The sequence below is a fragment of the Enhydra lutris genome, unplaced genomic scaffold (genome assembly GCF_002288905.1).
Source record: "Enhydra lutris kenyoni isolate GAN:26980312 unplaced genomic scaffold, ASM228890v2 scaffoldscaffold36, whole genome shotgun sequence".
Lineage (NCBI taxonomy): Eukaryota > Metazoa > Chordata > Mammalia > Carnivora > Mustelidae > Enhydra > Enhydra lutris.
Genome location: NW_019154120.1, coordinates 973872 through 990787, shown reverse-complemented (window position 1 = coordinate 990787; position 16916 = coordinate 973872). Strand labels below are relative to the sequence as shown.

The window sequence follows — 16916 nt, the reverse complement described above, 5'->3', positions numbered from 1 at the left end:
GGCCGCCCCGCTGATGCCGATGTCCCGCTCGGGGCCCGCGCGCCGCTAGCAGCATGTCTCGGCGGAAGCAGGCCAAGCCCCAGCACCTCAAGTCGGATGAAGAGCTGCCGCCGCCGGACGGGGCTTCCGAGCACGGTGAGGGGCCGCGGGGGTCGGGTCGGCCGGGGTCGGGCGCGGGGCGCCGCGGGCTGGGGGGAAACTGCTGGTCCCAGAGCCGGAGCGCGGCGCCCGGCCCCAGCAGGCCAGCCTCAGGGACCCGGGTCCTCCCCGGAGCGCGCGGCGCGGAGTTGCGGGCAAGTAAACTTGGTTCGGCTGCTCGGAGTTGGGGCGCAGCGCGCGGACGCGCCGGGGCTCGGGCCGGCTGGGGGCCCGAGCTGCCGGGGCAGGCGGTGGGGGTCGGGGGGGGGCGCGGGGGGGCCGCGTCGCCGACTCCGCGCTGGCCTTCCGGAACCTCGCGCACGAACCCTGGGCCGGGCCTCGGCGACCGCGCGACCCCCGGGCCGGCGCGGCAGCGGGGACGTGTCCGGGGCTCAACGACCGCCGGACGCGGGCCGGGGAGGCCGCCGCCCGGGCAGCTTTGTTCGGAGCCTGGCCCCGGGGCGGTGCGCGCTCGGAGCGGGGCCGCTGCCCTGACCCCCGGCCTGCCCCCCACCCCGGCCGGCTGTCGGCCGCCTCGTGTGCCCCGAGGGCCGTGCAGCCTGCGAGGTCCCGGCCTGCCGACGAGCTCGGATCCCGTTCCGAGGCGACTAGGAAGTCAGTGTCGCCTGGCCTTTCTAATGGCCGCCTTGGGAATTAAGCCTGGTGAGCCCCGCCGCGGCGTGGGGGTGGTCCTTGCACGCGGTAGGACCCGGCACGTTCCTGGTGGCTCCAAGTTTCCTCGGGCCTTTCCTGTTCTCTCGGATGCACCCGGCACCTCTGCAGCCGGTCGGCTGCCTGGAGCTCCCTCCGCATCCCGAAGGGAAGGTAGGCGCCACGGAAGTGGGAGGCGGACGAGCAGGGGACCGGCCGGGGCTGCGCTTTGCCGCCCGCGCGTCTGCGGGTCCCCAGGGTGCGCCGGGGGCGGCCGGGGGCGGCCGGGGACGCGGGCCTCCCGCGCCGCGCCGAGCTCCGAGCGCAGCTGCTGGAGAACGCAGGCCGCCCAACTTTGTGGACGAGCCGGCTGTAAGTTGTGGCGGGGCAGGGACGCGTCTTTGCTCCGTGAGACTCGAGCAAAAAAGCAAAAACCCAAACAGAAGGAGTGTAAGAGTTTATCACACGGTGTCGCAAAGTTTGGCAAAGCAGGTATGTGTGCACGTCGGAATCGGGAAGGGAGAAAACGTTTATCACGCGGTGGGAGTTAGTGAATTAAATAAAAGGAGTGAAGTCCTCCGTTCTTTTTGTCGCTGAGGAGGTGGGGAGTCTTATCTGTAGCCCTAGTCACCCGAGATTAGAACAGCAGATATGCTAAAAAGAAACGCTTGCATATGGTGGGTAGATTAAGGACAAAGAATCTTTTTGTCATGGAAATGGATTTTTTTTTGTTTTGTTTACTTCATCACATAGAATTTCTCACACTTGGTTTGTTTTGTATTGCCCTCAATGACTACATGATCAAATGAATGGATTTATTTCTGCCGAATGAGAAAGACAGTCTTCCCTTCAAAAGAACTACATTGCATCCCAGTGAGGAATTTTAAAGCTTTATTATTGTGGCTTCTGAATAGCTTAAAATCGGCTTTCACAGCCGCCCCAAAATGCAACAATGTAAATACTTCTCAGCTTTGTAGGGTCCTTATCAAAATGTGCAATGTCTCCTTTTATTAAAGCATATTTTAATTAATAGAGTAAAACCCCTTGTATTTAACAATTAACTAGCAGAGGCCCTGCTATTCATTTTTAATTTCACGTCAGAAATGCGAGCGTGGGGAGCCTTATCGTGTAAACATGTTGAGGGATATGTAGCCTATATTTGAAAACCTAGATGGAGTAAATTATTTACAAGTTCTCCTTTGAATTCCTCTTGTTACTGAATTTACTTAGAGGTGAAGCATATTCAGGGTGTGTGTTTTGTTTTGTTTTGTTTTTTTACCCATCGTAGGATTAAAGTTTGTCAAGCTTGGGTTTTTCGCAGTCGTTGGGAATTGTAATCAAGATATTGCCACAGTTCCTGGTCAAATTTTGCAACAGGCCAGAAATAGCCTGTCTGGGGCTGAGCCGTAGTCAAGTAGTATGTTTCCTGGATCGTTTTAAAGGTACTTTAGGCAAACTATTTAAAAAATAGTTCTTTCTGATTTAATTATTTTGAAGCTGATTGTTCATGGAGTATAAAAGATACTCTGTTCTCTGTTCAGTCAAGGAATGCTTGTGGATGTGTGGTCGTGCTGATCGTCATTAGTAAGATAACTAAAATATTTTTTTAAGAGAAAGGGTTCTGAAAACTCCCTGACTCCAGCATGAATCAGATATTCTCAAAACTGTAATTTTGTTAAATGCGATGGAAGGAAACAGACTGTGCATGAAGTTCTAAGAGGGCTAAGTTAGTTTACAGTGTTTTAGAGACAAAGTAAATAGTTCTTTTGTATCAGTTTGGGCGTGACATATTAATTAAAGCAGTAGATGCATGAAGTAAAATTGAAGGCTATTAATATTGCCATGAAACATAAACACATGTACAATTTTTAGTATAATATGGGGGAGGGCAGCAATGTACAGTCACATTAAATTACAGTAAAAAGAGATCAGTTCTTAAAAATATAAAAATGACTATTTCTCAGGCTTTGGTTTTTAGGCAGGCAGTGAAATCGTGGCTATCCAAAAAACAGCGCCAGCATTACCCAAACCTTATCATGGCAGAAATGAAATATGATGACGTAGCTACAATGAGAAAAAGTAATCATGGGTTGTGTTAAGTTCTGAAGTTATCCTGTTGTAAAATTTTATTTGAAGGTTGCCTGAGACTTACTTTCTCTCTAAGAACCATCATTTAAAATTACAAATTATTACATTCTTGTCTGAAAATTTAGAAATAAATGTGATGCAGCTTTAGAATTCAATTAAATGCATGCCACCGGATAATGAAATTTTTTGAGCCATCTGAGTATTTTTGTTCTAAGAAAAATTAATTAAAACTTCTGACAGAACAGCATTTGTACTCCTACTAAGAACTTTAAAAAAGTGTGCTATTGCTGTCCTTTGTTGTATAAAATACAACTTAATAAAGATGTATTTTATTGTCATTACAAAGAATATTTAAGGAAGAACAAAAAGATACTATAATTTAAAACAATTTGCCATCCTGTATTTTGTTTGTTAGCACTAATTGTTTCAAAGTGTGTTTTTATTTTCTGCCAACTTACAGTCGTATGGCTATCTTAAAAATCCTTTTAAATGTGGTATGCATGTGATTTAAGAATTTACCAGTGGTCTTCACAGACTGTGTTTAAATTAAGGGAAAGAAGGCCACCAGCCCTCGGTGAAGAGATCTTTCTTCTTTTATCTGTATATGCATGGTTTGCCTTGAGTACTCCCCCCCCCACCCCAGCCCACACTACACACATTTACAATTCAGCATTCCAAAAGCAAACAATACAGAAGCCACTTTCTACCATTGGTAGGCAGATTGTTTTCTCTGAAACATGAAAGGTGAAAAGTAACTAAGGGGGGCTGAGGCGGGGTGGGGGGGGGAGAAGAATTTGCAAATATTTGTTTTGAAAATAACATTTTAAAAACGTAACCTATTTAAAGACGCATCGGTTGGTGGGCACCAAGAAGCATGCCAATTCCCACCTTACAGAGAAAGACTGATTCTGTGGCAGTAGGGGTTTATGTACATTTTAAACTCCCACAACACATGCATAATCCAATATTTTTAGATCTGTTCAGAGCCAGAAAAAGAAGAAGGCATGTACCAACAGCAGGAATTACTTAGCAAGCTGATTATTTTTTGTACACAAGATGATGGCAAAAGTGGGTCAGATTTCATTTTCAACCGCAATCTCTAAGAGGCTTTCCCATTCATCTCAAGGTAGCTCTGAGAGCACTGAGAGGGAATGCAGCCAGGGTGTCCGTTGTGTGTGCTGGACATTAGCTGGAATTTAGCATCCTTAAGTGTGAGTATCGACACGGGGTGTTTTGGTGTGTTTTTGTGTTGGTGGTTTTGTGTTTTTTTTTTTTCCCCAAGTGAAACAAGTCTTCACTGCTCATGAGTTCTGCACTTTTAATGTTGCAGAATTGTTTCAAGGGGATACTTTGTGCATAACATTTATAACAGGAAGGGTGTTTTGTTTTGTTTTGTTAGTTTTTATTTTCCTACATGATTTCTTGACTAGTTGCCAGAATAAGACCAAAGTATCTGAGTTAGTCTCCTGGAGACGAGATCTGATTCTGCTGCTCCTGGGACAGGTCTGTAAGGACAGCCTGCGCCAAGTTGTTTCCCAGTCCATCCGAAATCAGAAGTCAAATCTATGTAAAATGGTTTTCCTAGTACTTTAAATAAACTTACATGTTTAAAAAAGCAGCCCTGACCTTAGATTTTTCTCTTGTAGTTTGAACACTTTCATGCTTTAAAATGTAGTTAACTGTCAGTGTGATTTCCACGCAAACAAATAGGTCAAGTCACTTTACCGAAAGTGTAAAATATTAATTGAAATAATGAAATAACGTAATGGGCTCTATTTATGTGAGAGATTAAGATTGATTTGTTTGTTAATTAAAGGGGACCCTCTCGCGGCGGCAGAAACGTCCACCAGAGACCTGCCGGGCACCAGCCTGGTGTCTGCCTCCTGTCGTCCGTGGGCCTGTCTTTTCCGGTTAGCCCGGGTCGGGCCAGGCCAGCCGTGCGGCTCCCTGGCCCCCTGCGTTGCCAGAAAGCATCGGCCCAAGGCCTGGAAGGTAGGGCTGCAGAGCGAGGGAGCTTCCGCCTGGCTCTCCCTGAAGGTGGGTCGTTAGAGGCGCCGTGACAGGCCTTAGCTGATTTAACCTTTGCCTGCTTTGCCCTGCCAGGGGTGGCCACTAGATGTCAAGCTCATAATACAATTAGCGCATCTGTGCTGTTGACCTTGGCAACGCGACTCAACACTGTTCTATTAAGTGTTAACACTGAATCTGTTAATGGGAGACCCGCGTCGGCTCCGAGCTGCGCTGCGTATCAGATGCCCATCTCGTTCAGCACAAGTGTTTGTAGTTCTTCAAGAGAGAACGGGGTGCCTTTGTGCAGCTCTTACATCGTGAACTGTTAAATTAACCCCGCAGGTGCCGCGGCCAATGGTCTGCGTTCCCGGCCTCCCCGGTCCTCCTTCCGAGAGTGACCGCTCCCCAGCACGGATGGGCAGCCCCGCTGTGGGCTCCCATCTGTCCTCGGGCAGCCCGGGCAGCGGCTCCGGCCAGATGATTCTGTGCATGTGTGTAAACTTCGCGGACAGGCGCTGAGAAATAACGGAGATGGTTCTATACCCGGAGCCCACGTGCGAGGCGGCTACAGCTCGTCAGAGCCTTGCCTCTGGACACAGCGCACTTCCGCTTCTCTGGGCTGTTCGGGCCCAGGTGTGTTTGGACGTGTAAGTGGCCGTGCTTATTTGTGTATTTGTACATGAAGTGAATTTGAAAACCGGCTGGCGGGAGCGAGGGTTGGAGCGCAGGCACCTTCGAGGAGGCGCGCAGGGGGCCAGAGTGTGGCCGATGGGACTCCAGCCCAACCTCATCTTAAGCCAGAGTGGCCCTGTACAGGCCTTGTTTCCCCCTCCCCAAATCTGGGTGGGAACGGTTAGCACGGCCGACCTGTTTCGGGGTGCTTCCACGTGTGGAGGCGGGGATGGCGATGCGTGTGCCTCCCTCCCGGGTGTGCCTGCCGGACGCACGGCATCCAAGTGTAGGAGCTGCTGGGCAGCCGCAAGCGTAGCAAACATCTTATTATGCGAGGCGGCGTCGAGGCGGAGTTCACACCCGTGGGTGTCGTGGCTGCTTTCCATCTGCATGTGTCCGTGCAGGAAACCGCGCTTTCCCTCCCCGGTGCTTTAGCACGCAGAGTAGAAACTGCCACTGCTCTCAGCAGAAGACATTTGGTGACTGTGCCACAGGTGGTCGTTACTTAACAAATTTGAGATGTGGGCCACTGAGCCAACGGAAGCCGAGTGCGGGTCAGTGCGGGCGTTCCGCATAGCAAGAGTGCCCTCCACTGTTCGCCGCCGTGCGCACAGGCCTGGAGGTCTGGGGAGAGGACAAAATTTTTCTATTGCGTCTCGAATTTCTTCTACATTGTTAAACACAGTAGGGGTCTCTATTTGTCCCCTCCTGTTTCACAGCTTGGGTTCAGTGTGTGATAATTCATCTTTCTTTATGGGATTCAGAGCTATCATAAGGAGTTAAAAAGAATTAATTTGCAAGAAAATAAGTGTCTCCGCACAATTTAGGACGACTTGAAAAATGCTCCCTGGATTTTGCAGGAATGGTAAAGGCCGAGCACCAACTACCTTTTCCCACAGACCCATGCGGCATGTTGTAGTTACTAATTAAAGTGGAAAGTTAACATCCCTTTTCCCATACGGAGCAAGTTTCACTTCTCCTTTTGTTCATTGCAGAGAATTAACAGATAGGTAGCAAAAGGGTAGGGGGTCACCGTGGGTATTGGGGTTGCTCCGCAGAATGATAAAACCATCTCCTGTGTGTGAAATCGCTTAGCTTCCTTCAGCAGACACCCGCCCCTCAAGAGGGGAAATCGAAAACGAGCTGGAGCCGGAAATGTTTAGGGGAGCCCTTACGTCTCCGATGTTCTCAAACGCATTCCAACAGTGCCTTTCTCTGTGGCCTTAGACAGATCGCCCCCGCGTGAATATCCCTCCTGTCCTCCGCCACGTCATTCTTGGAGACGGTACTGTGCGTTGCCAGCGAAAACATGATCCCTGCTCATTATGTAACAGACCAGGAATTAAAACAGAAAAAGGAAACCGTTTGGGGGCTCCTCTCACACTGAGGGATTTGTTCCTAAGAACAGAAACATTTCTCGTAGACGTTCTCTGTGCGTTTTATTAGTGAGAAGAAAAAGAAATCCATCCATTTTGAAGACTGCCCTCGAAGGTATCCTTTTGTTAGACGCTTTCTCCAGAAGGCTGTGGGACCCGTTTTCCTTCTGTAGAACCTGCTCTAGAGTTCGGGGGAGGGATAGAAGGCCTGAAAGCCTTCAGTATAAATAGCAAGTGTGGGACCGCCGTGAACTAATTACACATTTCCTCTCGTAAACTGAAACAGCTTTATCTCCCAGCCTCTCTTCCCTCCTCCTGACCGCGTTCAGGAGAACAATTCAGCTCTGCGCAGCAGCGCCCAGCTTGAAGCCCGGCTGGGCCACGGAGGACACAAGCCAAGGAGAGGTCCTCCCGGAGCCGCCCCCGCTCACTTGGACCCACAGCGGGCTCCGATCCTCAGGGCGCTGGCGGGGGGGCGTCCCCCAGACGTGCCTGTGAACAGGAAGGGAACGTCCTGCCTGCCTGCCATGGGCGAGGTGCTGGCCAGGCCCCTGGCTTGTGCTGGTGACGCCGGGCCCTGTAAATTCCTGCCTCATCCCTGGCCTGTTAGCAACCCCCAGTCTCTCCGTCCCGTCCTTGAACGGTCAGGATACGGAAAATAAGTTACCTTGACAATAATGGTAATGATTCGAATGCTGGTTTTCCAGCCCCTCCCTTAAGACGGAAAGAATTTCCCACCGCCGCTCTAGAAATAAATTCCTCTCCCCTGTGGGGTTGTCCTGTTACCTTGGCTCACGGACTGACGTGGTATTACCTTGAGATGAAAACTGTAAGCCACGTTAACTAATGGATGTGATAACTTCTAACTACAAAGGCCAATTTGAAAAATGTAAATTTCACTAAAGGATGCCACAAGCATGTGCATCCGGAGAAATGTCGTCAAACAACGTGGAATTAAAGGGCCTTCGAAGTTCTCTGAACCGCATTCAGAGTTTTCCAGCATGGGCTTCCCTGTCGTAGAAAGCAGTTTTATAAAAAGAAGAAAAAAACCGTCAACACGGGTGCTGCTATTTCAGCACATACTCACTGAATCGTGGTAACAAGAGGCACTGTCACAGCCAGTTAGAACCACTTTCTGTATGTCCCCCTCTGTTCTGAGCACGTCAGAAGTCCATGCTTTCCCCCTGGACTTCCCGCGGTCTTCCTCCTTCTAGGAGCTCTGCCCCTGGGAAGAGGGACTCATCTGCGTTATTTCCTCCCGGGCAAGTCAGGTGAAGTCATGCTTGTTGTTCAAGGCCGTTCTCAAAACATGCAACCAGAATCACGATTCCATAATGAAATATTAGGGGTTTTATTCGTATGCATCTTTTTCAAGACCATCTCATGAAACGTGCGGTTCTCTCTCTCTTTCGTGGGATGCGAATTACCTGCACATTTTGGTAGTCAAATACTCTGACCTTACCTGGTAGTGAATGATCTTAGCAAGTGAGCGCGACTGTGTTTGCACAGATCCTAATCAAACAAAAGAAAAAGTGGTGATTCTAAATTATTTGCCCCAAGTAAGAAATCTAAATTGTATGTGAAGAATTTTTTCTTTCATTCATTGTAGTTTTTAAACTATGCTTTAGCTTTAAAAGGCAAATATATTATGAAACTTTGCTTATAAGATCCAACGATTGATTGTCTTGTTAGGTTCATTAACATAAATGAACTGTTAAAAGGTCCAATGGCCAGAATGCCATTTTTACACAATTTCCTCTGCAGGTTTGCTTTCCTGCTTCAATTTTAAAGGAATATAAGTGGAAGGGTATTCTGCTTTGACAAGAATATCTTTATTACATTTAGGTAATTATCATTTATAACTGCATTAAACAGAATGGCTCATTATTTGGTAGGAAGGGCTGAGAAGCTCAATGCTCAGTTTCTGCAGGTCAGGAGTAGCTGTGTGTTTGCAGACCTGCCCATGGGAGACAGAAAGTACCTGGGAGAATGCTTCCCAGCTTCCATGAATTTGGATGCAAACCCGAAAAGTCCTAGCGCACAAAAAACCAGTGGAAACGTCAAAAGTTATTTTGAAAGTAAATAGAGGTTTGTTTGGGTCACTTAAGCTCTGAGAAAAACATGGTAGAAAAAAAATAATATTTCTGTGTTTCACATATTTGTTACACAGCATATCTGGGAAATGTTCGTTTATAAGGTATCATTTATTTATAATTAAGTTAATTTTTCAAACACCGAATGCACTTTCAGTCAGCCTTATTATAAGCATTTATTCAGTGAATTGTCCCTAACACATAATCCACATAAAGAAAAAGCAGTCTTTGAATGAGATCCACACAGTGTTTACTTGCATAAAATGTTAAATGTTTACACCATGTGAATGCTTCTGTGTGCCCTGTGATGACACGTTTTATCTCTGAGGAGTTAAAGGTAGAAAATAGTTCAACAAATTAGCAATATTTAATTTCTTGGTATTTTACTCTTTGTAAAGTATTAAAATAACAATCTTTAGAAGATGAGGGCAAGCCTTTAATATCATTTCTTTAAATATTGGAAAAGAACTTTAAGAAATACTTTGTTCTGTTTAGTTAGAATAGTTATGATACAGTGTAACATTGATTCCACCTTGATTACTTACTATATCAGAAGCTGTTTACCTGAAGATTTTAGGGGTGGGGGTTTTTTTGTTTTTTGGGGTGTGTGTGTGTGTGTTTGTCCTGTTCTATAACCTTAGCATGTTTAAAATTAGATTTTGCATACATTGAGCAAAGTTAAGTACTGCAAGTATTTATTTTGTTAATGTTCCTATCTGCAGTATAAATCAGCTGTGTCTTTGCTTCCAGCTATATTCAACCTCATTATAGACACCTATTACATTCCTTCCTTATACAGTAATGAGACTTCGTACAGTCTGATCTTCAGCACTGAATTTAGTTTAAGAGTCTAGCATGTCTTTATGGGCCACAAGCTCTAACTTCTTTTCCCCCTTCAGATGGTTTAGCCAGTTAAGAAAATGCTAATTGAACACTGCTAATAATTTTTTTAAAGGCACGTATAAATTACCTGGAAATAATGGCCTTGTGGAGAGCAGCTGACTAGCCTCGAAAAATACTTTTATTTTCTTTCCCAGTAGAGGGACTAAGCGATTTTGCGGTTTATTTTTTAAAAATCGGATTTCTCTACTAAAACCGGTGCCAAGTTATTCTTTTTCCAACACCCCCCCCCCCAGAAAAAAGAAGAAATATGGAGACTTTTTAGCAAATATATTTGTTAATGTTATAGCAGCAAATTATTTGCGGGGACACTGACTTGAGGGTGTTTTGTTCTCACACTCAACTGTGCAGGATAACAAAAAGGTGATTTGCAGCTGTCATTTGTCTCTGTTGAAACTGATTTGTTGCCGTCATTCCTTCTGTAAGTTGACGAAAAGCAGTTACGAGTCAGGAATACGTACGGCAGCACATCGAACCCAAGTAATTACCAGGCATTACCTTTCATCCCAGCTCCCAAAAAATAGGAGCTAGGAATGTGCTCGTGTGCTGATGCCTCGCTCCTGGATGGCCATTTATTTGATCAGGTGTGAATTAGAATTGTTCATTAAACATGGTTGTTATTCAGCACAAGAGGGTACGGGAAGTCAGGAAGTAGCTGCCTACAACAGTAATTAAACATGTGTAACCAATTAGAGGGCTTTCCACTATGGCCCAAGCATATAATTTGCCAAGTCTTTCCATGAGAATAGATGAAAATAGGTACAAAAAGTGTGTCTGACTACAACATTCTCATGTTAAACATGTCAACATAAATGAACTTTAAATATATAATTTCTAGTTTGTTAACAAACTGCCGAACTCTATTGGCTAATCACAACAACATATAATTTTGGTTCATTTCGCCAAGAAATATTGCATCTGACAGAGCCAATTAATTGTATTAAACATGATTAATTTTCGGTCCAGACTATATTGATGATATTCATTTCGCAGATCCTAAAATGTAGAAACGTGCCCTGTCCGTGAGGAGAGTCAAAGGGCTAGCTGAGAACATTCAGGATTGATTGGTTGATCGAACTAGGAGTCAGGGAGATGATTTTTCTGAGCAGGGACGTAAGAAGCGCTTATATTCTCTTTGTTACATTTACAGATGAAAGTATTTAGATGAGGTTTCATACGTGAAATAAATGCCCATTGATCTGGAAGGTTCTATAGAATTACATTAAATGCGTAATGTCTCTGCGCCGCGCAAAGACAATAAATCTCGTGGTCCAACCCTGCGAGAGTCCCGGCGGCCGGCTCCCCTGTCAGGTGCTGACGTGAGTTTGAAAGGTTACAGATTAGTTTAGCGATGTTAAGTGAACTGGCAAAGGCATCTCTAATTTTGCTGGAAATGAGGAAGCCCGATGGTAGGGGGAATCCTAATGAGCCCGTCGAAAGCTGCCTTTGTGCCCGACAGACAGGGTGGCTGCAGATTGTATGAAAATATTGGAAATCAATGGCTTCTATGGAATTTCATTAAGAAGCCGTATCCACAATTGATAGAGCCTCATAATTTGATGGATTGTGCTGAGAAAATGATTAGCCAGCTAGAAAGAGTCATAGAATACACACTCTGGGACGTCAGGAACGTTGAAGTGGGGTAATTTGTACAAAATAAAAAATATTGATTTTACTTATGTGCGAAATTTTGAAATGGAGGTGGCCGTCTCAGGAGCCTCTGGCTGACGTAATCTCTTCGTTTTTGTAGCCGTCCCCGGGGACGGGGCCGACGACGGGGACAGCGGGAGCGAGGCCAGGAGCGGGAGCGAGGAGACCAGCGTGTGCGAGAAGTGCTGCGCGGAATTCTTCAAGTGGACCGACTTCCTGGAGCACAAGAAGGGCTGCACGAAAAACCCGCCGGTGCTGATCGTGGGCGAAGATGAGCCGGCCCCACCGTCCGAGCACTTTCCAGAACCTTCCCCGGCCAGCTCCCCCAGCGACCGGACGGAGAGCGAGGCAGCTGAGGAGGCGGCGCCCGCAGACAGCGGGGAAAGTGGTGAGGCGAGGGCCCCGGAGAAGGAGGAGGAGCCCATGGAGGCCGAGCCCGCGGGGGACGAGAGCTTCCAGACCCCCGTCCCCTCGCACGCGGGGAAGCCGCCTCTACCTCAGATCCCCGAGCCAGCACCCGTGGCCGCCTACAGCATGCCAAACACCAACGTGACCTTGGAGACCCTCCTGAGCACCAAGGTGGCCGTGGCACAGTTCTCCCAGAACGCGAGGGCTGCGGGCAGCGCGGGGTCCGGTGGCGGGGTCACGGCGGTGGCCGTCCCCATGATCCTGGAGCAGCTCATGGCCCTGCAGCAGCAGCAGATTCACCAGCTGCAGCTCATCGAGCAGATCCGCAGCCAGGTGGCCATGATGAACCGCCAGCCCCTGCGGCCGCCCCTGAACCCCGGGGCAGCCACGGCGGCTCCGAGCGCCCCGGTGCCGGCCTCCAGCCAGCTGCAGGGGCTGGCCACCCATTCAGCCCTGCAGCTCTCGGCCGGGGCCCCCCCCCGCGCCCACGGCTCCTGGCCCTGCTGCCCAGCCGGCCACCTACGAGGGCCCCCAGCACCTGTCCCAGCCGGCCTCCGGGGCTAGCACCCCACACGTCCCCGGTGGGGGCCCCTCCATCCCCGCCGAGGCGAGCGGGCCGGCGTCCTCCGGCACGGCCCCGGCCTCCACCGTCCCAGCCTTGGTAGCCGGCCCCTCCAGCAGCAGCTCCCAGCCGCAGAACGCCTCGACGCCCCCCGCCCTGGGGCCGGGGCCCCTCCTCAGCTCAGCCCCCAGCCTGCCGAGCCCACTTCTACCTCAGACCTCCGCCAGCAGCGTCATCTTCCCCAACCCGCTGGTCAGCATTGCGGCCACCGCCAACGCGCTGGACCCGCTGTCGGCCCTCCTGAAGCACCGCAAGGGCAAGCCCCCGAACGTGTCGGTGTTCGAGCCCAAGGCCAGTGCCGAGGACCCCTTCTTCAAGCACAAGTGCCGGTTCTGTGCGAAGGTGTTTGGCAGTGACAGTGCGCTGCAGATCCACCTACGCTCCCACACAGGCGAGCGGCCCTTCAAGTGCAACGTCTGCGGGAACCGCTTCTCCACCAAGGGCAATCTCAAGGTCCACTTTCAGAGGCACAAGGAGAAGTACCCCCACATCCAGATGAACCCCTACCCCGTCCCGGAGTACCTGGACAACGTGCCCACCTGCTCCGGCATCCCCTATGGGATGTCGCTGCCTCCGGAGAAGCCAGTGACCACCTGGCTGGACAGCAAGCCCGTGTTGCCCACGGTGCCCACGTCGGTTGGGCTGCAGCTCCCTCCCACCATCTCTGGTGTCGGCGGCTACGCAGACTCCCCCAGCCTCACCCCCGCAAGCCGCTCCCCACAGCGGCCCTCGCCCGCATCTAGCGAGTGTACCTCCCTGTCCCCCGGCCTCAACAGCTCTGAGTCGGGCGTCCCGGGGGCAGCTGAGTCCCCTCAGCCAGGGCTCGGTGGCGCTTCTCTGACCAAAACCGAGCCCACGAGCCTCCCCTGCGCGAACCCCAGGCCGGGGGAGGCCCCCGGGAGTGGGCAGATCTCTGCCACATCCACGGCGGCCGCCCTGACGGACAGCAGCGCCTCCACGGGCCTGTGCAGCCCGGTCCTTCCGTCCGGCTCAGACCAGTTCAAGGCCAAGTTCCCCTTCGGGGGCCTGCTGGACTCCATGCAGACGTCCGAGACGTCCAAGCTGCAGCAGCTGGTGGAGAACATCGACAAGAAGATGACGGACCCCAACCAGTGCGTCATCTGCCACCGCATCCTGAGCTGCCAGAGCGCCCTCAAGATGCACTACCGGACGCACACGGGGGAGAGGCCCTTCAAGTGCAAGATCTGCGGACGTGCCTTTACCACCAAGGGCAACCTGAAGACGCACTTCGGCGTGCACCGGGCCAAGCCGCCGCTGCGCGTGCAGCACTCGTGCCCCATCTGCCAGAAGAAGTTCACCAACGCCGTGGTCCTGCAGCAGCACATCCGCATGCACATGGGGGGGCAGATCCCCAACACGCCGCTGCCCGAGGGCTTCCAGGACGCCATGGACGCCGAGCTCCCCTACGACGACAAGGCCGTGGAGGCCCTCAGCGGCTACGACGACGACGCGGACGAGAACTCCATGGAGGAGGACGCCGAGCTGCGGGAGCCCGCCGGCGACCCGCCCAAGCCGCTGCTGTCCTACGCGGGGTCCTGCCCGCCCTCGCCACCCTCCGTCATCTCCAGCATCGCCGCTCTGGAGAACCAGATGAAGATGATGGACTCGGTCATGAGCTGCCCGCAGCTGACTGTCCTGAAGTCCCTGGAGAACGGGTCCGGGGACAGCGACCGTCTGAGCAACGACTCGTCGTCGGCCGTGGGCGACCTGGAGAGCCGGAGCGCGGGCAGCCCGGCCCTGTCCGAGTCCTCGTCCTCTACACGCGCCCTGTCGCCCATGAACAGCAACAGCGAGAGCTTGCCCTCCAAGTCCCCGGGCCTCAGTGCCCAGGAAGAGCCCCAGGAGGTACCACTAAAGACCGAGAGGCCGGACAGCCCGCCCCCCGCTCCTGAAAACGGAGGTGCGCTGGACCTCACGGCGGCCCCGCCCAGCCGGCCGGCCATCAAGGAGGAGGCCCCCTTTAGCCTGCTGTTCCTGAGCAGAGAACGGGGTAAGTGTGCGGGCACTGTGTGTCGTGTCTGTGGCAAGCCCTTTGCTTGCAGGAGCGCGTTGGAAATCCACCACCGCAGCCACACTAAGGAGCGCCCGTTTCTCTGCGCGGTCTGCGGGCGCGGGTGCTCCACTATGGGTAATTTAAAACAGCACTTACTGACACACACGTTGAGCGAGCCGCGTTCTCAGTTCTGTGACCCCGACTTTGCCCTAGGTCCCAGCCAAAGCACTCCTAGCCTGGTTGCCGGCCCCACGCCCGCCATGATCAAAATGGAAGTGAACGGGCACAGCAAAGCCATCCCGCTGGGCGAGGGCGCGCCGCTGCCGGCCGCGGTCCAGGTGCCCCCAGGGCCCCAGGCAGTGATGAGCCCCGGCCTCGCGCCCATGCTGGCCCCCCCACCGCGCCGCACCCCCAAACAGCACAACTGTCAGTCGTGCGGGAAGACCTTCTCCTCGGCCAGCGCCCTGCAGATCCACGAGCGCACACACACCGGAGAGAAGCCCTTCGGCTGCACCATCTGCGGGAGGGCCTTCACCACGAAGGGCAACCTCAAGGTAAGGCCCAAGGAGTCAGGGGTCGTGGCCGGGGATGGACATGCCAGGCGCCCACCTACCGTGTCACGTGTGCACCTGCTTACCAGGGAGCACGTGTTGTGTGGCAGTAGCAAGGGCTTACCTTACCCGAGCGGGCCGGGCCTCCCCGTGGGGGACTTGTGCCACCTGTTGGGGGCTGACCGCGCAGGCTCTGCTCCCGGGCGGCCGGTCGCAGAGCCCGGTGCCGTCTTGAATCCGGAGGAACCAGGACAATGAAATAAGCTGGGCTTTTAAACACTCGCACAAGATACAAATACTGTGCATCCTGGGCCAGGGCCAGAACTTGGTTCTGCCTTTGTCCACGTGGTGGCCAGCGGAGGCCGGCGGGCATCTGGTGAGGAGCTTCCCAGCATGAGGGCCAGTGTAGGATTCCTATCTAAGATGACGACCACACTGTCCATTCTCCCCTGAAGGTGGGATATGCACGACATGCTCAAGGAGCACTCTTGCCCCCATCTGTCCACGTCACACGCCTGCCCGGGTCTCGGTGCATTCTTCCAAGACAGTGAACAGCTCGAAGCCTGTGGCTGCTCCTTCCTGTAGGACAGGAGCCGGCTACACGTGCCCCAGGGGCTGCTTCTGTGTCAGGGGGAGAGCGACCATGGGGCCCAGCAAAGCTGGGAGTTCAAGTACATGGCCGTCCCATGGAGCAGGGTAGAGGCAGAAGGGGCAAAATGCTCTGTGCCCTCTGAGCTTTGCACCCCCTCCCAGCCCCCCATGGCCTGTGGGCTTTCCACCATGTGGGCGAACCTTATCGTGTCAAGGTCATCAAGTGAGAGAAACGTGCACGAAGATATTGACTGATTTTGCTTTTTGTGTGATGAGAACTATTGCGTGTCTAAACATGAGACGCTGGCAACGGGGAACGAAACCGATTCCGACTCCGCGGTGCTGGGTTTCCGACGGCACGTGGGCCGCGTGGAGACAGACACACCCCTGCCCCCGGAGCTGGGCTGGCTCACCTGTGCCTTGTGTCTCCCTGTCTCTCATGCAGGTGCACATGGGCACGCACATGTGGAACAATGCCCCCGCGAGGCGTGGCCGCCGCCTCTCCGTGGAAAACCCCATGGCTCTGCTGGGGGGTGATGCCCTGAAGTTCTCAGAAATGTTCCAGAAGGATCTGGCAGCACGAGCAATGAACGTTGACCCAAGTTTTTGGAACCAGTATGCTGCAGCCATCACCAATGGTCTCGCCATGAAGAACAACGAGATCTCCGTCATCCAGAATGGGGGCATCCCCCAGCTCCCCGTAAGTCTCGGGGGAAGCGCCCTCCCCCCCTTGGGTTCTCTGGCCGCCGGGATGGACAAAGTGCGCAGCGGTGGCAGTCCGCCCATCGTGGGTTTGGACAAAGCCAGCTCCGAAACAGGAGCCAGCCGTCCGTTCACGAGGTTTGTCGAGGATAACAAGGAGATCGGTATTAACTAGCTGTGGTCGGCTCTGTCCCGCGCGCACGCCGTCGAGGGTGGCCATCAGGCTGCACGGCCTTGGGCCCCGGTTCCCCTGAAAATGGTCCCCGTAGCAGAAGACACGTTCCCTGTGCGGCTGCTGGAAGGCTGTCCTGGACGCATGTACTCTTCCCCCGCGAGCCTGACTGCTCTGGGGACTCTGCCAGCTGTTTTGTAAATTGAAATCAAAAAAGAGGAGTCCTGTAGGACCGCCTTGGGAACGGAAAGGGCTCACACCATATCCACTTGTTCCTC

At 52.2% G+C, this 16916-nt stretch overlaps 1 protein-coding gene across 1 annotated transcript; it reads left to right on the top strand.

Annotated features, from left to right (window-relative positions):
• The first annotated feature begins 53 nt into the window (after positions 1–53).
• LOC111154293 (spalt like transcription factor 3) lies at positions 54–16641 on the top strand. Its single transcript, XM_022513799.1, is given in 4 exon segments — positions 54–135; positions 11679–12460; positions 12462–15176; positions 16210–16641. Coding segments are annotated over 4 exon segments (4011 nt in total).
• The last annotated feature ends 275 nt before the right edge of the window (positions 16642–16916 follow it).